At 40.7% G+C, this 21,608-nt stretch overlaps 2 protein-coding genes across 7 annotated transcripts in view; one reads left to right on the plus strand and one right to left on the minus strand.

Moving 5' to 3' along the window:
* The first annotated feature begins 1,205 nt into the window (after positions 1 to 1,205).
* On the plus strand, positions 1,206 to 5,540 carry nr0b1 (nuclear receptor subfamily 0, group B, member 1). Its single transcript, XM_007555521.2, has 2 exons — positions 1,206 to 2,125; positions 2,285 to 5,540. The coding sequence occupies exons 1-2, from the start codon at positions 1,450 to 1,452 to the stop codon at positions 2,524 to 2,526; spliced, it is 918 nt and encodes a 305-aa protein (XP_007555583.1). The 5' UTR covers positions 1,206 to 1,449; the 3' UTR covers positions 2,527 to 5,540.
* Positions 5,541 to 10,024: 4,484 nt separating this feature from the next.
* The window catches only part of il1rapl1a (interleukin 1 receptor accessory protein-like 1a), a 215,902-nt gene continuing 204,318 nt past the window's right edge, over positions 10,025 to 21,608 (minus strand). For 3 of the 6 annotated variants that reach the window (XM_007555524.2, XM_007555522.2, XM_016673110.1), the window contains 4 exons: positions 21,264 to 21,410; positions 17,702 to 17,872; positions 15,981 to 16,025; positions 10,025 to 12,174 (listed from right to left, as the gene is read on the minus strand). In XM_007555524.2, the coding sequence (XP_007555586.1) occupies positions 11,453 to 12,174; positions 15,981 to 16,025; positions 17,702 to 17,872; positions 21,264 to 21,410 (1,085 nt within the window). In that variant the 3' untranslated portion in view covers positions 10,025 to 11,452. The remainder of the gene's footprint in view (positions 12,175 to 15,980; positions 16,026 to 17,701; positions 17,873 to 21,263; positions 21,411 to 21,608) is intronic. The other 3 variants (XM_016673111.1, XM_016673113.1, XM_016673112.1) reach the window with 3 other exon arrangements.

The following is a 21,608-nucleotide window of genomic DNA, read 5'->3' on the forward strand; positions in this document are numbered from 1 at the left end:
ATATATATATATATATATACACACACACACATACATACATACATACATACATACATACATACATACATACATACATAAAGATGAGCAGAGTCACACCAAACCTTTAGGAAATGGGACATAAACTTTGTGTCAGTGAGAAAGGAAACAAGTTCCAATTGCCAGAATTATATTTTTGACTTTAACCTAATTGATAGTAACACTGCGTTTATAATATTGATCAACTATTGAAAAGTTTTTTCAGATGGAGTATTGTGTCTAAACAAATAAACATAGCCAATTTCGGTCAAATTAAATACATGTTTTAACTCATGGATAAACAACTGTAACTGTAATAGGATTGTAACTTTTACAGCAATGTATAATTTTTGATAATTTCACACTGGAAGCAATTTGAAACTAAATTATTATCCCTTCTAAGTCAGAGGATGTTTGCAATAATTTACAAAATGTATAATATGCATGAGTGATTGAAAATAAATGTTATTTGCGAAGGAAAGCATATCTACTATGCATGTAAGCATAGTAGATACTAGTTACTCCAGGTTAAAAAGTAAAGTTAACAGATAGTTGGAGGAATTTAAGATGAATGAAAGAAAATGCTGGGAGTTGTCAGATAGTGAGATCACACAACCTCATACAGCTAAAGAATACGGACATTTTTTGCCATAATTACCCCAGTGTCGTAATACAGTAGAAACAATGGGGTAAAATATGGTCCAGAAAAACCTATAAGTCGTGAACAAGGTCCCTGTTGCTTTCACAACATCCACACTAAACAGCGTTATTACATGGCAGGACTTCAGAGTGATAAGTTCACTGACTGGATAAAAGAGTGGATTTTTTTTTAAATTTCTGACCAGTCAGGTGGAGTCAATTTGAAAATCATAAAACTCCATACGTCTGTTGATTTCTGGTGCATCTCTAGTTACTCAAGATTTTTTTCATCCCCAATTCAATTAAAAAATGAAAAGCCAAGCTGTGACAGAAAGGCTGAGACTTTGAGGTCACATTTTGTGTTTCGTGAACTTTTCTTTCCTTGACCTTTGAGCAGAGAGGTACAATTACATTTGTAAAAAGTAATTAATTAATTAATTTATTTATTTCACACACATACACACACACACACACACACACACACACACACACACACAAAATGCTTTTTATTTTTGCTTTTTTTTCCCATTTCTGACTAGGCTGTATCTGTAGAGAGAGAGAGAGAGAGAGAGAGGGAAAAGAGGAGGTGGGGAGAGAGGAGGTGCATAAGCCGGTGGAGGTGGAAATATGCAGCAAGTCTGAGCAATCTCTCAAAGTGCGGGGACAGACGGGAGCTAATATAAACAGACTGCCCTTCACTCGGGGCTATCAGGGGGTAAGGAAGCAGTTACCTCTGTCACTGACCCCCGGCGCTTCAAAGAGGCAGCTCCGGCCCATGTAGAGCGGCCAGCGGTCATGGCCACGCTGGAGGGCTGTCGCTGTCGGAGTGCCAGCACCCGAAACAACAGCAGCATTCTCTACAGCATTCTGAAGAGCGATAGCCTTGTGACCGCCGAGGAGCCACAACAACACCAACAGCAGCATTCCCAACATCAAACCCTGCAGCATCTACTCCTCAAGGGCTCCTCCTCCTCCTCCTCACCCTCCTCCTCCTCTTCTTCCTCCTCCGGGCCGGGCTCGCTGCAGGAGCTCCGGCAGCAGGCGTGCTCCTGCGGATCGACGCGCCGCCGGGGCGTGCTGCGCTCCCCGCAGGTGACGTGCAAAGCCGCGTCGGCGGTGCTGGTGAAGACGCTGCGCTTCGTGAAAAACGTCCCCTGCTTCCGCCAGTTGCCGGAGGACGACCAGCTGATGCTGATCCGGAGCGGCTGGGCCCCGCTGCTGGTGCTGGGGCTTGCGCAGGACCGGGTGGACTTTGAGACGACGGAGACCGTGGAGCCCAGCATGCTGCAGCGCATCCTCACAGGTGTGCCGGACCGGCAGAGCGAGATCCTGGCCGGTCAGACCAGGGTGGCAGTCGGGGTGTCCGTGGTGGACATCGAGGCGATCAAAGCCTTCCTGAAGAAGTGCTGGAGTGTGGATATCAGCACGAAGGAGTACGCGTATCTCAAGGGAACTGTGCTCTTTAATCCAGGTAAAAATCGGAGGTTTTAATCAGTGTGCATGGAGTAAAATCTGCAAAACAGACCGTAACAATATAAGAAAGCTGATTCGGTCGATCGGAACACTGATGAGATTGACCCGGAGTGGTCTGCGTTTGAAAAAACTAAACTTTCCTCTCTTCTTCTCGCAGATCTAGAAGGTCTGCGCTGCCTCCACTACATCCAGGCGCTGCGCCGAGAGGCGCACCAGGCTCTCAACGAGCACGTCCGGCTGATCCACCGCGACGACTCGATGCGCTTTGCCAAGCTGCTCATCGCCCTGTCCATGCTGCGGGCCATCAGCCCGCTGGTGGTCGCACAGCTCTTCTTCAGACCCGTAATCGGGGCGGTGAACATCGAGGAGGTTCTCATGGAGATGTTCTACGGAAAGTAGGTCACAGAGCAAGGATGAATCCAGACTAAAAAAAAACAAACAAAAAAAAAGAAGAAGAAGAAAAAAATGCTCTCAACTTGTATTGTGTGGTTGGTGAAGCTGATATGGACTGGTAACAACGCATAACGACTGAATGACTGTGGGAACTGACCTGTGTCAAGCAAGAAAGTGTGTGTGTGTGTGTGTGTGTGTGTGTGAGAATGATAGCGACAGAGAATGTTGATGCGGAGAGATGTCATTACAAAGGAAACTTAAAGCAGCTGCTGGAATTCATAACTTATTTGTTTTTATATATATATAAAAAACTATTTTTCTAAAATAATAAAAAATACATTACCACATTACCTTGTGTGTGTTTGTGTGACTTTCTGGTCTCTCAAGACTGACACACTTTCAGCTGGAGAAAGTGTGTCAGGAAAACTTTTGCAGGAGATAACATAAGATGGTAGGTTTGTAGTAGTTAGAAATATAACATCACACTGAACAATCAGATCAGTGTTTCATGTCAGCTTCAGGTCACAGCAGAGACTGATGAAGGCCTGCCACTGTCACATCAGCTGCAGATTAGCTGACCTGTGGACTAGAAAACATTTTGGGTGAAATGTCAAGTTAGGCCACCAGAGGGCGAAAGTGCACCAGGCGCATTTCGGTTCCCATGCGACGGATTGGTGAAAATGTTGAAGCACCAGCAGCACTTGTGGAAAAAAAAAAAATATTTTGACAGATGAGTCTAGTCTTTAGCTATCCAGATTACAGAGCAAAGGAGATTTTCCTCATAAACTTTAAAGAACATTAAAAGAAGGAAATTTCATAGGTCAAGGAAATGGTTTGGAGATGTTTTATAAGACATCATCAGTCCATCATACACCAGAGGATGCTTGAGAAAACTATCAATTACAAAAATGAAGCTGAAGGATAACTGGACCCCCCACCCCACAAAACAATGATGTAAAACCTACCAGTAAGTCCACCATAGACTTGCTGAGAATTAAGAAAAAATGGAAAGTCCTGATTCCCCAGGCTTCAAAAACGAGGTTGAGAAAGTCAAGACGTCTATATATCAAGGTTTTTTTTTGTTTTTGTTAAAGAACTGAATATTTAATGGGTGTTGTACATTTTTCAGACTGTATGTTTTAGGGAGTATATAAAGAGAAAATTAGGTATGGAAAAGCTTCGAAATCTTCTCAAAGTTTAAGGACCTTTACACTGTTCAACCTAATAAAAAAAACAACAACCCAAAAAACAATAGCAAATCTAATAAAAGTTATGATTTACTGGAATGAAGCATTAAATGTAAAAAGAAAATAAAAATGTACCAATCTTTCTGACTTTATCAGTAGAGTATTATTATTGTTTTGCCTCTCACGGTGAATAAAGTGAGACATAAAATCTGTTTAAATAAATATATGTTTTTTTCATTTTAGCACACAATAGTTCATTTGAGTTGGGTTAATCTTACACTGAAGAAAGTGGAAAGAGAAGCACAGACTCCTCAGATCAGACGTTTGAGCAATTCTCGTCTCGCTCCTGCTACAGCAACTAAAAGAGAAAGAAGCAAGAAGTAGAGCAAAAAACAAACAGATGTCAGGCACCTTCTGCGGTCGACACAAAGTTAAAGATTTTTTTTATTTGGGTCAGGGAACCAACGAACCATAAAATAGCGTCATCTCTCCAGGTTGACCTGAAGAGAGAAATCATTTCCATCGGTTTCAGCTCAATAGCAGCAGTAGTTTGTTGGACTGCATGTATGCGTTTCATCTCGCAGTGTATCTATTTATATGTATATACACTCATATCTAAAAGTGTCCAGTCTAAAGTGGTTTTAAAATGAACTTATTTTGACACAAGTTAAAAACTACTGTTGAATTTTTATAGGCAAGTATAATATCTAATGCATATGGACAGATCCATCAACATGACAGGGGCAGTTTTCATTTTCGAGTGGTGGGGTAGAATTTTAATGAGTTTAGACTTTTTCCACGTTTCAAACATAACATTGAGCTCTTATAATGTAGTAGTAGTTACATCTCTGTTGATTTCATATGATGACATAACATCCTGGAGATTGTTTTGTTCTTTGCTCCTGACTGATATCTTTATACAACTTGATCTTTTTTTTGATCATTTGCAACTTTTCTAGAAATTGAGGCATTTGGCTGAAAGATGCAAATAATCGGACACAATGAAAATTTAACTGGAAAAGATGATCTTTGTTATAGATTCGATTCACATGTGTTTGATGGCAGATGAGAAATCAAGAAGAATTTAATTAAAAGTAGCTTGAGCAAAGTCTTAGTTTATGGGTTTTGCACACTTATGCAACAAGATTATTGCATCCTTATTTTACATCCCCCCCCCAACAGATATTTGTTTGTTTGGTTGGATTGAGCAGGAGGTTTGTGTTTTTAAATATTAAATATGTGAAATTATCTGTCAATGTCATGTTTTTGTTGCATGACAGATAGTTCAGCAGGAATATGTAAACTTTAGAAATGCACCGTATACTGATCTTGGAACAATCTGAAGGCGTTTCATTTGGAAGTCTGGCAGAAATCATGCCCACCTGTTACAGACATTTACTGATTTTTGTTTTCCTACAGAAACTTCCAGGCTTCGCAAAATAGTTGATTTAACAAAACAACATAAAAATATAATCGCCTGCCATGGCTGCATTTTGTCTTTGTGTTTCTGCTGCTGTGTTTCTGCGACTACAGTCCAGTTTTCGAAGCATCCATCAGAACTGCAGGAGCTTTGTCCTTGTGTGTGTGTCGGTGTGTGTGTGTGTGTGTGTGTGTGTGTGTGTGTNTGTGTGTGTGTGTGTGTGTGTGTGTGTTTTATTCCTTCTCACAGAGGAGTGCGCTCAATCAAAACTGAACGCAACCTTCAAAGGAAGGAAGGTGATGTCAGTGATAAACTGGGATTTAAGTTCTGTTTGAAGTTCATGCGAACAACTCTCACGTACCTCCTGGTGGTCTGACAAGGCATAGCAGGATAAAAGAGATGAGGAAAAAAAACAAAAGACCAAGAGATTCATAAACTGGCAACACACACACACGCACATACACACACAGTCAGACACACCGACATTTACGCATATGCCACTGTCTGCTTTGCTTTGATTATGTTCTTGTTCATATCTATCTTCTTTGCATATTCGTTCTCAATGGGCCCTATTTTATCAGCAATTAAGTTCTTAATTGCTCTGGGTAATAAAGAGTCTATTAATCCTGTGACGGCTAATAAAGCTCCAGATGTCTGGCAGGAAGCGGTGAACTGGCAACAGCCACCACCCTGTCTTGCTCTTGACAATATTTGCCTGTGTACAGGTCTCCTACATCTATAGAAATGCTTATTTCTAGACTTTTAGCATGGCAGATATGTTTGTGCATTTCCACTGCTCAGTCTTGCCTTAACTGACAAACTCTACCTTCAACCCAGTTTCCTTATCTGTGTATTTTACTCTGTTTTCCTCTTTTTTTCTTTCCTCTGACCCAGTTATTTTTTCTTTCCGTTTTCTCCTGGGGTTGCCAGATATCAGTGGATCCGTTCTCAGCTCCTCTTTGAGCTTTCAAATACAAACGCTTGTAGTTAGTGTTTACTCCCAGGAGATGGCAGTGTTTGGCAGCGCTTACTCATCAGCTGTGAGCAGACGACGCCATAATGTTTCGAATTAGACCTTTAAGACAAAATCTTTCTTCCATCAGCACATTTCCTCTTTGTGTTTGGACACTAAAGCTGCGGTGAGAGGGGTAATGGATATTTAAAGGTACCAACACACAACAGAACATAAACAAAACCTTGACCCCGTTATTCCAACCTTGGGATTTTGTCATCGTTATGTGATAATTGCACAACTTCACAAGGTTCCGTCATTAACACTGGACACGTAAATTTAAAAGTGATTAAAGGGACAGCGTTGTTATTTTTCAAGCTTGCTATTCAAGTCAGTGTTTATGCCAAACACAATGCCCATCCAAAGCAAAATTAGTGATAGTAATGTCTCCAGTTTTGAGGTAACATTTGATGATTTGTCCAGTGAAGAGAAATCTATGATAATGTGTAGAAGAGAGTACATTGGCGACTTAAATCACCAGCACCCTACTCAGAGATTTAAAAGCGCTCTGTGGTGAGTCCAATCTCCACAATGACAAAAAGCAGCTTTTAAAATAAAAATGTTTGGCAGTAATCTGGTAGATATAGTAAGATCTACTTCATTTCGGTCGTGCATCTCAAACTGTGCGATTCCAAGTTGTTTTCTAACATCAAAAAGTTATTCTGCTTATGTTCTACAATAATAGGAACTCATGATCTGCTTTTGTAGACAACACAATCACCGATATTTAGTCATTGTGTTTTAGAGGGGTATTTTTTATTTTTGTTAAAACTAGTGACATAAAAGTACTTTCAAAGAAATACAGATTGTGGTTTATGTTTTATACTTTCAAAAATGTTAAGTTTTCTGCCTTTAACATATGACTCTTGTCCTTTAACATACAACAAAATGCAAACATTTGGGACTCTGCCGTTGGTGTGCATTGTATTTTAACAATCCATCGTAATTTAAAATAAATATGTGGTAATGACGGCTCTCCGTTTCCTCATTCTGAGTCTTTTGTGGTCATTTGGAAACTTTCCTTCTGCACTTTTTGCTTCTCTTTGGTCATTTAACACAGCCTTTTGTAACTGTTAACGTTTGCACTTGTCTGAAATGTATTAGCGCTTTCATTCTTTAGACACTGAAATTCGATTTTGTCCTTGTCTGGGTAAATGGACTGCATTTACATAGAGCATTTTTCTAATCTTTCCAACCACTCAAACGGCTTTTACAGAGTCTTTCACACTCTCAAGCACAAAAACGTCCATACACTGATGCACAGAATAAGTATGTAGCCTATGGTTCGATGTATTGCCCAAGGACAATATGCATCAAAGGGAAGAGGGAAGTGAACTCACCCTCCTGACTGTCAGATATTCACTCCACCTTTTCTTTTTATTGGAACAGTTTGAAGTTGCACGACTGTGTCCCTGATATATTTATGGCAGTTTTGTTAGTCATGCCTATTTTTCATAATCTTGTCTCCTTAGGAACATGGTGCTCATTGGTTGTTTTGAGTACTGTATTTCTGCTACAACTTTTTGTTGTGATCATTAATAATCCTCTTATGTCATGTGTAGTTTTCTATCTCATTTTTCTTTACAGCAATATAATTTCTACTTCTAAACTTTTAAATTTTATCTGTTTTTGCTCTGACTGGTGGGTACAGCAGGATATTTTAGATTTCTTGCCGTTATTTACATGTCTTTTATATGAAGGGGATTTTGTCTCGTCAGGGAACCAAATAGCACAAATGGGGAAAAAAAAAAAAGATTCAAACCTGTCAGGAGAGCAGGTCAGGCATTACAGTGACCTTGAACCAAACTGCAGTAGAGCAGATCAAAAACTAGTTCAGAGATATAATTCAATTATGTTTTATGAGGGATTTCCAGATCAGGATTTACTTCTTTTTTTTTTTTAATCGATAAAAATTCAAGTCACGCCTGATGCTCTGCGTTACAACTCCACAAAGGTGCAGTAAAATAATCCACTAGATTTCATCAGCATTACATGGTTCAGGTTAAAACTGTGTTCATGTCTCACTTAAACCACTCACTGTTGAGGTTTAGGATGCTCTAGTATCTCCAGCTTGTCTTGATAGTGAAAGATATTTTGTCCCAGAAGGAGTTTTTGCAGGACACTCTTACTATGTTGCTTCAACAAAGAGTTAAGGAAAGCTATTACAATGTTCTGTAAACATCGTCACAAATGTGTGATAAAGCTACATCTTTGTAGCTTTGTCACTTCCTTCTAAAGACATCCGACTTGATTAAGCTCCTGCTTTTCCTCTGATGACAAATGTTTTCAGCTAGCTTAATGCTAAGCTAATGTTTTAACTCTGTTTTTATCCAACATTGATAACTTGCCTTGTAAAATTATTTTGTTTGGTTACAGGGAATTGTGTGTGAACATAACATTGGGAAAAATATGTACTGTATCTTCTGCACTATAAGGCGCACCTAAAAACCTTGAATTTCCTCAAAAGCCGACAGTGCGCCTTATAATCCGGTGCGCCTTATATATGGACCAATATTGAGCCACAACAGGTCTAGCAACTACAGTAAGCAGCCGCCGACTTAATTTTCGCCCGAAGAAGAAGCGTGCGGTGCATGCTGGGATAGTTGTCAGAACGCTGGTTTGTAATTTATTAATAAAGTTTGACTGACCTATCTACCTACCAACCGTCTAGAATCAGGTCGTCTGCAGGTCATTTAGCGCCACGTTCTCCACAAACACGCTGTGCGCGAACTGAGAAAGGTGACCATCGTCCGGCCACGCCCCGGCCCAGTCGCGGAAGGCTCTCCTCGCCGACCGGAGTCGGACGGTTTTGTTGACATTCCCTTTAGTGCAGCCCCATCTAGTGGATGCATAACGTAACTCCAGCCTCTATTGTAGCGTCTATTCTATGCGCCTTATAATGCGGTGCTCCTTATATATGAAAAAAAGTTTTAAAATAGGCCATTCATTGAAGGTGCGCCTTATAGTGCGGAAAATATGGTAAGACTTAACATTTTTCTAGAGCTAGCGTTAGCATGTTGTGACGATTCTGTAATTTAACTTGTAGCATATCTCAGTGCAGTTACAATTAATAGTGTAAAGAATAGTGTTTTTCTGCTTCATAAATGTTTCTTAAAGAATTTACTTCATGTGACTAATGTGTTGGCTGCTCTCTGAACATCTCTCCTTCCTCCGCAGCAGAGAGCATGTCACATAACACACAAAGACGGGGAGCAACAGCAAATACAACCTCTCACAATAAAGCCTGAATAACTAAATATCAAATGGTTCTGGTCATGATATCCCTGATTTTAATGCATCTCATCGTAGCTTAGGAACATATCAGCACAGAGACCATTTTGTTTTTCTACAAGCTGCAGTTTTGAAAAAGCCTTTTTTGTCCTTGCCTCACATGTATAGACCTTATGTTTGGTTTGTATACTGAGTTGGATGCGTCAATCGCCAAGTGATCAGTTGAAGGAACAGATGTGAAATGACAAATCCATGTGGCACATTTTCCTGCAGCCTCACTGATTTAAATGCAGCTATGCTCGCAGCAAGTGAAAGCAAGTTATAGGAAAAACGTTTACGCCGTCTGTGAGGTTTGTAAAATGGGGTATTATAGGCGTTATGAATTATTGGCAACAATTAGCTAAAGCTGAACACAAAAGGAAACCATCCAAAGGAAATCAATGCTTTTAATGTGCAGTGAGAAAGTAAGGGCAACTGATAATGATTGTGTTTCTATAAAGATAGACATTTCTTTCCAAGTGAAAATTGTGTTTATATATTTATATAAATATCTATATTATATATAGAATACATATCTATTTGCTATGCATACTTAAAAATCACACCTTCAAATATATTTAAAAAGTCTTTCAAAACACACCTGGTTTCTTTTTCCTCTCATTAAAACGTGAACTATCTCTATGAACCAAATAAACCTGAATTTTTCCAAGATGGCAATAAAACGATGCATCAAAAACAAAAACATTTGGAAATGTTTTTTTCTCTTTTTTTTCTCGTTTCTTTAGAACCTGGAGTAGTAAGAGGGCGTATTCGTCGGGTGGGATTCAAGAACACCGGCCTCATCTCTCGGCGAGTCGGAAACCACTTTCACAAGAGTACGAAACCAACAGAACGCCGAGACGTCGATCCCCTTTCTACATGGAAGATGGTGAAATGCAAATAAGTATGACCTCTCAAGCAAACTCTTTTCTGTTATAAAAATAGAATTCTTTTCTTCTTTTTTTTTTAAAATAATCTACAGATTTTCTTTTTAAGGTGAGGCATATCTCTATCAGTCTAAAACAGCCAGGCTGTTTGTTTCCATAGAAAAAAAAAAAAGAAAAAAGAAAAAAAAGAAAAAAAAACCCGCCGAAGCGTCAGAAAGAGATCTGCCAGTCCGTCGGTCTGATTGGAGGGGACCGGCGCTTCTCTCCGACCTCTTCCGTCATCTGTGCCCCACGCGGCCGGATGTTTCTAGCCAGCTCCTCAGTCTTTTTGCATATTCTATGATTTTTTTTTTTTTTTTTCCCCCCCAAAGGAGTTCTGTTTTAAAATAGATACACCTTGTACAGGCAAACAAAAAAACAGGTTTCAGCTCTTCACATCTCCTGAAGATGTCCAGGTCTTTCAAAAAGTTTTTTTTTTTCCCCTTTCATAAAAAAAAGTTTGCTTAAACTACAGAATGATTCAAAAACAAACAAACAAACAAGATAAAACAAATAGAAAGAACACAACAGCGCAAGTACATGACATACTGGCTTTCCAATCAAGCGTGTTAAAGTAAGATATAAAAAAAAAACAACTGAAAAGAGTAAAAAATATACAACTTTGTGTAACATTTTTAAAGCAAAGTCCTACAGTAGAGAAGGCAACAGACATGATTGAATTAAACAGACTAAAGAACAAAACAGGAAAACACTGATGCTACTAATAAAATGCAAATATATGTACAGACCCTGTTTTCCTTTTGTTTTTGTTTGTATGTATGCACATTTGTTTTTGTGAGGATGTTGGAATTGTGTTTTGTCTTCCTTAAAGCAGAGTTCCTGCACATTATTTGTCCGTTTAGAAAAAAAAAAAAAAAAAATCTTTTTTTTTAAAATGTTTTCTTTAGTTCCACATAGAAAATAAAATCGCTCGTTAGAAGAGACCGGTCCTCTTCAAACACGGGGAGGGGAGAAACCATCCCCCTCACAACCTCCTGCGTTTCCCCATCAAGCGGCGACGCACGGACCCGAACAGATCCGACTTCTCCTTTTGGTTCTCGTCGTCTCCGACCCTGACCTCGGTTCTTCCCGAGGCCGACGTCGAGACCGCTCGTCACTACCAGATGACACTGGAGATGCTGGTTTCTCTCGGCAGCAGCGGGAGCATGGCGTTGTTGGCGTGAGCCTCTTCCAGGCTGTGCTCTCGGCTCTTCCCCAGAGGCCTCTGCCCGTTCAGCAGTGTCAACGGGATGTTGCAGTAGGTGTGCTGGTTCCCCAGAGTCGAGAGAGCTGGCAGGGTGCCCCCCGGGGGTATGTCGTACTCGTAGCTGCGGTAGTAGTGTTTCTGCCTCATGGTGGTGTGGTAGGTGTTGTGGAACGAGGAGCGCAGCTCCGGATGGGCGGTGGCCATGGCCGTGGAAGTGGCCGCCGCCATGGAGATGGCCGAGACGGTCTGCAGCTCCCCGAAGGGACCCTGCTCGCTGACGTCCAGCGCCGGCTCGTGCGTGAGCATGGGCTCCGTGCGCCTGAAGGGCATCTCGTACTGCAGCTGCTTCCAGAACTTTGAGTTGAGCTTGTTGCTTTTGGGGCCCCGCCACTTGATGACGGTGAGGGTTTTGATGGTGTGTTTGAGGGCCTCCACCTCCTGGTAGTTCATGATGCCGCGCAGCTCGGCGCACTCGATCAGGATGACTTTGATCTCGCCGCTCACCAGCATGTTGCGCAGTCGAGTCTCCAGCTCGAAGATGCTCCAGCCTCGCCGCACCACGTAGTTGGGCGTCATGACTATAATGAGGCGCTTGCTCTGGTCTACGCAACGCGCAACATCCTCTATGTACGCTGCATGGAACAAGAGGGAAAGGCGAGTGAGAGCAGAAATTTCAAAGAAAAGAAAAGATGCTTTAAGAGTTCATCCTTTCAAATCTAGAGTCCAGAACCGCATAACTTAGTGATGGGTGAACATACAACAAAGACGAGACGATGACAGCTGACCCGTTTTGCCTGTTCAGTCTAATTTAATCTTTACTCTAATTCCTACTATTAGACTGACAAACAAGCAACACACATGAATCTTCAAAACACACTTTTTCAAAAAGATTTTCTTATGGTGCAAAAGTTAAGTTTTTATCTCATCCACAAAGGCTTAAAATTATACAGACTGGCTCAAATATATATATTATATAAAAAAACCCTCCACTTATATTTGGTTAATGAACCTTTTCAAATTGCACCCTGATCACTCACTTTTTGAAACTATTAAGGAGCTTACAGCACAATTGTGGTTGAACTTTTCATCAATCTTCTTGATAGAATCGGTTGTTTATGTTATCTGGTTTGTTTTTCTGGCACAGGCTGAGCTTTTAGGCATATAAAGCCCATAACATTTAATTCAGGATGAGGTGTGGGCTTTTGACAGATTATTTGAAAACCCGAATGTAAGCCTGCCTTATCAATGAAATCAGAAACAGAGACTGGAAAAGTCAAGATGGGTTTCAAAGTTAAGAAAACTAAATCATCTGTAAAACCCTTGAGGATTATTGTCACCTCAAACATGAGTTGTTTTAGGTAAAACGGACAAACCACCTTGTTTAGTGGGACGAATCGTGTACCACTAATTCCCTTTTAATACACATTCAACACATACCAAGGATTATTTTTGAAGAACATCTGGTGGTCAAAATTCTGCCAAAATATGCCGTGCTAACCCCAATTTGGAAACCACATATCTCATTTTATATCAATAGTATGTGCCATATTCAAATAAAAAAAAAAAATCAATGTGACAGCTTTGACAAAAACAATTAAATATGTTCAGGCAGTGACAGCTTAAACATTAAAGCGTGATGCTGTAAGGCTGCTCCACTGCCTGGTTCAAAGTAGATCAGGAAGAACTACATCCACACACAAACCAACAGGTAGACGGTCGAGACTTGGGCACGACTGGACGATGATCCACAACATCCACTGGCTTTGAAATGAATACGGTAGTTTGGATGGCTCAGACTGCAAACCATTTGAAAATTAGCAGAACACAATTAAAAATCAGGCCTGTGCCCATGAACAGCACATAAAACAGTCATTGAGAGTTATATCAGAGCTTTTAGAGGTTACAAAAATATGCAGCTAATTAATGTGCCACAAGATGCTTAAAAAGTCTTAGGATTTTTGGATATCTACTGACATGGGTGCATGTTTATATTTGAGAGTGTCTGTATAATGTTGACCCTGAGTGGGCAAGAAGAAAACAAATGAGAAATAAAAGTTTGCACTAAATACTGTCGCTAAAGGTAAATTAACTCCACCCTGAAAATGTGTTTCAGTTGAAGCTGAAATGAGTGTAATGTAAACGTGAAAAAGGGGACGAATCCAGCAGTAGACGCTTTCAGTCTTCAAGGAATGATCTCTCAAAATTAAGACATTTTCTCTGAAAGTTTATTTCAGTTTTCCTGGCAGAAATGTTTAGGCTCAGGCACATTAAGGCACAGAGTCTGACAGGAGACGCCTATAATATTTATAGATTTAGATTTCAACTAGGTCTGTGCAGGACTTCAGCTGAGTTTCAGTGAATATTCTTCCAGTTTCCTGTACGACTTCTGACTCCTCTCTCAGATGCCGCTGCTGAAAAATATCCCGACACCTCCGACACGCTCGTCAGCAGGGATGGTGTCAAATATTTCATTCACAACTCATTAAAAACGGACAGATTATTTCCTTTTTCTTTTTTTGTTTTCCGTTTAGGTTTTCTAATTGGCTGATCACATGTGAGAACTGCACAGACGTTCTGTAGTAAAGCCGGTTCTGTCACTACATTTCTCCTTCGTTTCTCTTTTCCAAAGTTTGGCTCGCTGGTTAATGGTCTGAACGAAGCCCATCGCCCCCGTCTGCTCAGTTTGACTGGTCAGACAAATGTAGAGGAGCCCTCGGCCGTTTCTAAAGGTCTTTTATGTTACCAGGAGTGAGGCTTTCGGGCATTTTAAACGACATTATCCTGCCTAAAGGTTTTGTCTTGGACATAATTCTGCCTCCCGAGCCTAATGGAACTTCTCTCCATCTAATGGCTTAGTTTTCACTCTAAGAATCTCATTTAGCTGCCAGAGTTTGTTTTAGAAACCTGACTTCCATCTAGTTATGTGCGCTAAACTCGGCTTGGCTCATGCGAGCTTTAATTGAAGACGTGAGATGCAAAAGGTTCAGAGCTGAATACTGGTGCAAATTACATGTTTTATTGGAAACAAACTGAGGAAGGACTGATTTTTGGATTTTGATTTGTAACGAGTGCATCTCCGTTAATCAGCATATAAACAAAAAGTTTATTTTTTTTCAGTAATTCAATTCAACAAGTAAAACTCATATAGTACTGTTTATTTATTAGTCTTATATTTTAAGTCTGTTTTTTTATGTAGTTTTACTTAATGATTGCATTTCACGGCTAATAAAAACGTAAAATTCAGCTTCTGCCCACGTTCCTTCGAGAGCAGCTCGTCTCTCACCTTCCTCTCGACGGTATTTGACAGATTCTTCACGCGGTTCAGGTCGGGAAAATTTGTCGGCCAATCAAGCACAGAGCTATGGTAATAAAACCAAGTATTGGTACTTTTGGCGGTGTGGACAGGTGCCAAGTCCTGCTGGAAAATGAAATCACCTTCTCCCATAAAGCTTGTCAGCAGAGGGGAGGCACACATCGCTCTGAAACTGCCTAACAGATGGCTGCTCTGATAAAGGACATAGTTCCACAAATCACCACCAGCTGTGGACCTGCGAGCGACTCGGATTCTGAGTCTCTCCGCTCGTCCTCCGGACCCTGGGATCTTGATTTACAAATGACATGCAACGGCCCAGTTCTGTTTCCGTTTAGTTCAGGCCACGGCGACTCTGATGCTCTGGTTCAGGAGCGACTCCGCACGAGGAACTGCGACAGCTGCGGCGTCCGCGATACGCCTGTGTGCTTTCTTTCTTTAAAGCTCTGAGTCCAGCTGCAGATCGCAGACGTGCGAGTCTCCCCTAAAGTCTTGCTTTGCTTCATAATCCACTGAAAGCTGGAGTTTTCCCTGTTGTTTGTGCACCTTTTTGTGCAATGCGTTTTTTTTTCCTTCCAATCAGCTTTCCTGTTTAAAAAATAAATAAATAAATAAAAAAATCGAGCTTGTTCAGCAATTATTGTTTGAAGCTTTGCCTCCTTGTGCAGGGTGTCGGCGGCCATCTGCTGGAAAACCTAACATGTTGACGTGGCCGTGACATGACTGCTTTAAAACCGGTTTTTGTTTTGATTTTATATACTATTCTGCTGTTTTGAGAAAATAAATTTTGTGGGGGGGTTTTCCTCAGTTATATCACTCTGTGTCGTGAATCTATACAACATATGAGTTTCATTTTTTAACAGAGTTACTGAAATAAATGAACCTTTCCGTAGTAAGTACCATCAGTTGACTCAAAAGGGACAAAAAACATGAAACCATTTTTGACCATAAAGTATACAGAGAATACATATTTTTACTGACACAATATAGGATAACGTGTCTTACATTAACCTTTTCAGGTGTGTTATATTTAGCATCAATGTCTAACGTTGCATTGCAGCGCAGCATCCAAAGGTGCGGGTAAATGAAAGCAGCTAAATGCAAGAGGAAAAGATTGAGGGCGAGTACCTCCAAAAAGTCGCGTGTCATCCTGGTAATGCTCATTGGTGAGACCTAAACATAGACATTTTAACATTCAGGTCACAGGCAGTACACAATGCAGACACAAGACACACAACACTGCTCAACACGGCTGCAAAAAAGTGTAAGCAGCGCTTCCTCACGCCCATCTTTTTACTTCACATGTAATTAATCACATAGCATGTTTCCCCCTGATTGGACATTCATCTGCAGCGATTCTGTTTGGCTCTGATGCTGGCGGCAATTTCTTTTGATTAAAGGATAGAGGCGGCCCCGGCTCGGCGCGGCTCAGAGCCTCCCCACACTTCCCACTGATGTTTAATTCTTTCTGGACCAAGTAGGACGTGTGTTTGCGTTTCATCTGTTCCACATGAAGCCCACAGTACAAACACGCAGCATCGCTACAAAGTAGAGCACACTGTGTACCACTGGCACAAACGGACTGCTAAGCAGGCACGAGTTGGCGGGCGGGCATGAGAGTATGTTCACACGGAATTTTCGTGGATTTATTGCTGCATGGATGGAAACCAAAGGGGACGATGAATTTGCTCAATATGTCAGCGTCGAGTGCTCGCTGCATACTGTATTCCCCCTTCAGCAGTAGCCGGTTAGGGAAGAGCCACGGAGGAGAGCTGTGATCTCCAGCTTCAGTCCAAAGAGATTTGGTACGATGCAAGAAAAAAAAAAAAAAAAAAAGATTCTTGCGGAGAGTTTCGAACTAAATATTTGAGATATTTGAAATAATAATGTACAATTAACTGAGATTAGCCATAATCTTATGACCACTAAACAGCTAAAACTGATTATCTGGCTGTGGGCAGGACAAGCATGGAAACAAACAAAAAAGTTTTTGACCTGTAAGTAGACGTGTTAGAAGAGCGTACACTGGAAAGTTCATCAACACCGTTTAGGAAAAAATATGAGATGCAGTCGGTAGTGGTAAAGACTTACTCAGTAGTTTATAGGTCACAAATGACCAAAGTTGACAGTGTAGGTCTTCTCTAAAGGGTTAACAGGACCTGAATTAATAAATATTAATCTGCTAAACAGGGGTAAGCCAAAGTTTGCAACTCCATTTCATTCACAAGGAGAGTCTGAATGATTTGTTTTTCTTTAACTCGGGTATTATGTGTGTTACTAGGAAAAGACCTGCAGATATTTGTGGGTATTTATGCAACCTACAGTCTGGGCAGAGAGCATCTGACCAGTGCTGTTTTGTGACCCAGAGTAAACCATTATTGTCTACTTGAAGCAAATATGAACTGAAAAGTCAGGAGAAGGAAATGAAGAATGAAAGACCAGAGGATCAGGTCAGTCCTCCAGTCAGTTTTGTTGTCCCCTCAATCCACCACATTTGGGTCTTCTTAGCAGAATGTTGTCACATATCTGCACATTTTTAGGGGTTCTGCTCAAATGGAAACGGTAGCTTTAAATGCTGAGTGGTCATAATGTTACGGCTAAGTGGTGCGGTTGTGACAGCTTAGTTTAAATTTGTCTTAACAGCTCACAACACGAGACGGTGAAGAACATTGAAGACGAGCACAAAACAAGCGTAGACCAAGACAAAGCGCAAAGCAATGTGCTAAACAACAACAACATCATATATGCAGCAAAAGCCAATGTTCTGCACACGCAACTGCAAGCTTTCACCCCACTGTCAACATGTGAATGCACACACACACACACACACACACAGCCAGAGCGCTTACTGCCTGTTGGAATGAGGTCTCGATCAGGGATGAAGAGCTTGTAGCCGTAATGTTTTTCCAGCACGTCTGGCAGTATTTCCAAGGCGAAGCGCTCCTCCTCCCTGGTCTCCTGACTCCACTGGTCAGGGTCCACTTTGGTGTATGAAAGATATGCATCGTAGTCTTTGTTCTCTGAGAAAGCGAGAGAAACAGACAGCGATTTGTGGAGAATGTGGAGCAGACAGCTCACGGTTGGAGTCATTTAACGCGAACGTTCACAAGCATTCGGTGGAAACGTGCAGACATTTGGAGGGAATGCGTTTATTAAAAATGTCTGACCTTTAGAATAGTTTAAATTGTCAACATGTTCTTTCTCAGAGTTTGAGTGCTTTGGCTCATCTCATTGGAGTTTCACATTAAAACAGGCCAAAGCTGCAGCTGTCTACAGAGCGAAATATAAGATCGTCTTGATTCTGACTCACAAATATGGAGGTATTGCTTCCCCCCCCTCCCACTGCATTTATCAGAAGATATGAAAAGAAATAAATTATGCCAGGAATAAAATTGGAACAGGTCACTTACAAAGTCCTCGCCTAAGCAGCTGGTATTTACATCCTGTTTGGTATGAATATGTTCTTATGTTAATTCTTTGAAAAGATGTTGCTGCATACATGTTAAACTGACAATGTGAATTTTTTTCATATGGAAATACTAATGACCTGTAACTTGGTGCAAACTTTCAAATCTCAGCCAACTTGTCAATCAAATTCTTAATATTTAACTAATCAGGCTGTAGAGAAGCTGCAAAAGTGGCATTTTTCTTTGATTTACTTCAACGCTTAATCAGTGTCACAAATGTTTAGAGGACATCATCGTCTGTCTCATCTCATTTTATCTTAATCACCACTTTCTTCTTTTCTCACTCCATCCATAAAACTCCACTGTGGGTTTTCCCTCCTCCTTCCAGAATAGACTCTCCTTTCCCCACTTTTCTGCCTTGCCGTCCAAGTCTGTCAGTCTTGAGACGTCACCCTTACATATTCATTTTGTCTCTGAATTGTACATCATAGTAGATCCAACTACCACGCTGTAACCCGTTCCTTTCACTTGCAGTTATCGTTCCATCACAAGCGGCCCACACACTCGTCTCTTTCACGCCTCTCGTGTGTCTGCGGCTTTGGAGGATTGAACCCGAGTATTTAATCCCTACATCTTGCAGCTTCATTCCACCTTTCTTGCCCAGAATATTATAATCTTCCATCCTTCTACAGACTTTAATTCCTCTTCACTTCACTGCACACCTCCATCTCTTAAGCCTCTCCTCCACCTGTTTCCTGCTCTTACTGTGAATCATAATGTTGTCTGAAACATTAATACTTTCGAAGATATGTAAAAAAATAAAATAAAAAAACGGAGTGGAGGTTCCTGTATGTATGCACAAAATGTAGTTTGTCTTTTTTTTTTTGATGATTATGATGTGAATCTTGGCGTCGAATTTGATGGTAGAGAAGTTTTTGTTTGCTGTATTTTTAGGTGAAGCGTTGACCTTATTTTGTATAAGTTTTTGCTTAAGTGTAAAAATAATGTATCAGTAAATTCTGGGCTATTATTTAATTTTTTTTTATTTGCAATAGCCTATTTGCAGTAACATCTTATTAATCACTTTCATTGAAAGGAAGAGTTAGAAAAAAATGTGCTAAATTATTTTTTTTATCCACCTGCATCCGATCAAAGAACTCGTATATAAACACTTATGAACACAAACATAACATTTTTCAAGTTATATTACCAAGTTTCTGCTGCTGTTGATGTATTGACAACACTGGTGTCTACATTGAGATTTAATTTAACTTTAATCAAATCAGAGCGCAAATAACTGAATTTGCGCTCTGATTGCGCAACTTCATGATTGGATGAAGTTGATTCTGTACGTCTGCATGTAATTTAGAGACGTTTCTCTGATAAAGCGTCTCATTTGCTGTGAATTAGTGCCGTGTAAAAAATACCTACACTGATGAATCTGATTTTGATTAGTTCAATAATGAAGAGAAAATCATTTAAAAAAAAAAACAACCCAAAAACGCTGTTTATCAAATTAGAAAATCTGAAAGCACACAAAGAGGGATTTCAATTTTATTTATTTTTTTAAACTCTTTTAGGTTTGACTCTGCTTTAAAGCTGTGGTCGAAATGTCAGCAAACAACTTTATTTTATTTAACCAGGAATGAGATATAATATCTCGCTCCAGCAACATGTCCTGTTCAGGATGAGCTGCAAGCATTTTACTTTCTAAATAAAAGTTATCCATTTAATCACAACAGATTTTCTGGTTTGTGATCTTAATGTTAACTAAAGTGTGTGAGGCTAAAACTTTCTGATAGTAAAGTCAAGTCTCCTCACACTGGACTAAGTCTAAGTGGATTTTGAACTGCAGCGACACTTCTCCAAAATAACACCCAACTATTTTCTGCTCAGCAGTTTTATTTGGAACAGAAGGGCTCGTCGTAAACAACGGAGTACAAACACTGATTCCCAGTGGCGTCACATCCATTAGGCCATGAAGTGCGCTTCGGAAAAAAAAACAAAAAAAACAAAAATGGGTTAGATATAAACACGACCAAATCAAGACTCAAGCAATGCACTGCTACACACCTCAAAATGATTTCTCAGAAGACAGTGAGAAGAACTGAAAAGGCAGAAAATAGAATAAAAGAAGCACAGTGGTGGCGACATGTTCAGTGAGTGCTAGTCATTATTCTCTGTAGAACGTGAATGTGGGACAGCCAAAAAGGAGAAGAGGGGCTTTTTCAAAAAAAAAAAAAAAAAAAAAAAACTCTTTGGAGAAGCAGGCGCAGCTTTGAGACTCCCTGGAAAGGGCCAGGCCCGCGCTCGATTGGATCCGAACTTCAAACACTGCCTTCAAATTAGCAACAGACGTCTCAAATTAACCACCGAGCAAAGCTGGAGGAATCAAAACCGCTTGTATCAGCTGTCCCTGACAGTGTGACTTAATCATGTAGAAGTTTGAGTCAACAAAACTGCCTGTAATAGATAATTCATGTATGTGGAGGGGGCAAAAAAAAAGCAGCGAGTTTCTTGTTTCCAGAATTTTTAAGGACACAGAGAGAAAGAGGGAGAGATACTGGGACATAAACAGACAACTCTTTCGCTGAAGGAAAAGTTAACTATGTTGTGCAAAGAAAACCAGCCGCTGCTCCACAATTTCGGGCCAGTTCTGGCTCCTATTTGTCACTCAGGGAGGTCGTTTCTAGCCTGTCCGGTCCCCATGTGTTGCTACATGGCCTTCGTTGGTGCGGCGCGAGGATCCTTCTCTGACATATTGAGACTGATCTATTTTTAAATGGGCAACAAATTGAAAATCCTTCCCCATCTTTCCCCCAATGGAGCCGTGGTAGCAGTAGTCCCTGGCCACTTAGGAAAAAGTAGAGGAAGGATTTAAAAAAATCTGCTGTGGAGTAACTGAATAAATATATTCAGTTACTCCACATATATATATACATATATATGTAGGGAAATCTTGAGCAGATGTTTTGTTTTTTCAGATGAGCTGGGTTGTCCTTACCTCCATCCACATCCTCGCTGCCGAAGTGCCTCCTATAGAAGAGCATCAGCTCAATCTTGTAGCATTTGTGCAGGGAGATGAGGAAGATGAGAAGCAGCAGAATCGCTCCCAGCCCTCCTGCCAGCTCCACCGTGTACATGAGCTCTGCTGAGGACAAGAAACACAGACCGAAAATATGAGGAAAAACTGCTGACACAGTCTCAGCTTCAGCTCCTTTCACAGTTTTGCGTGTTGGCGTATTGTCTCTGCACCAAATTGGAGCCGGGGCCCCGTCTCCCTTTTTGTTCGGTGTTGAGCTGTTGAAGTCGGGGGATTCGAGGCGGTTAGAGGGCACATTTACATTTG

This window comes from Poecilia formosa, unplaced genomic scaffold (assembly GCF_000485575.1).
Source record: "Poecilia formosa unplaced genomic scaffold, Poecilia_formosa-5.1.2 Scaffold70, whole genome shotgun sequence".
NCBI lineage: Eukaryota > Metazoa > Chordata > Actinopteri > Cyprinodontiformes > Poeciliidae > Poecilia > Poecilia formosa.

Coding starts and splice junctions, on each gene's coding strand:
- nr0b1 (XM_007555521.2), top strand. CDS start 1,450: ATGGCCACGCTGGAGGGCTGTCGCTGTCGGAGTGCCAGCACCCGAAAC. Junction 2,126..2,284: donor AACTGTGCTCTTTAATCCAG/GTAAAAATCGGA, acceptor TTCTTCTCGCAG/ATCTAGAAGGTCTGCGCTGC.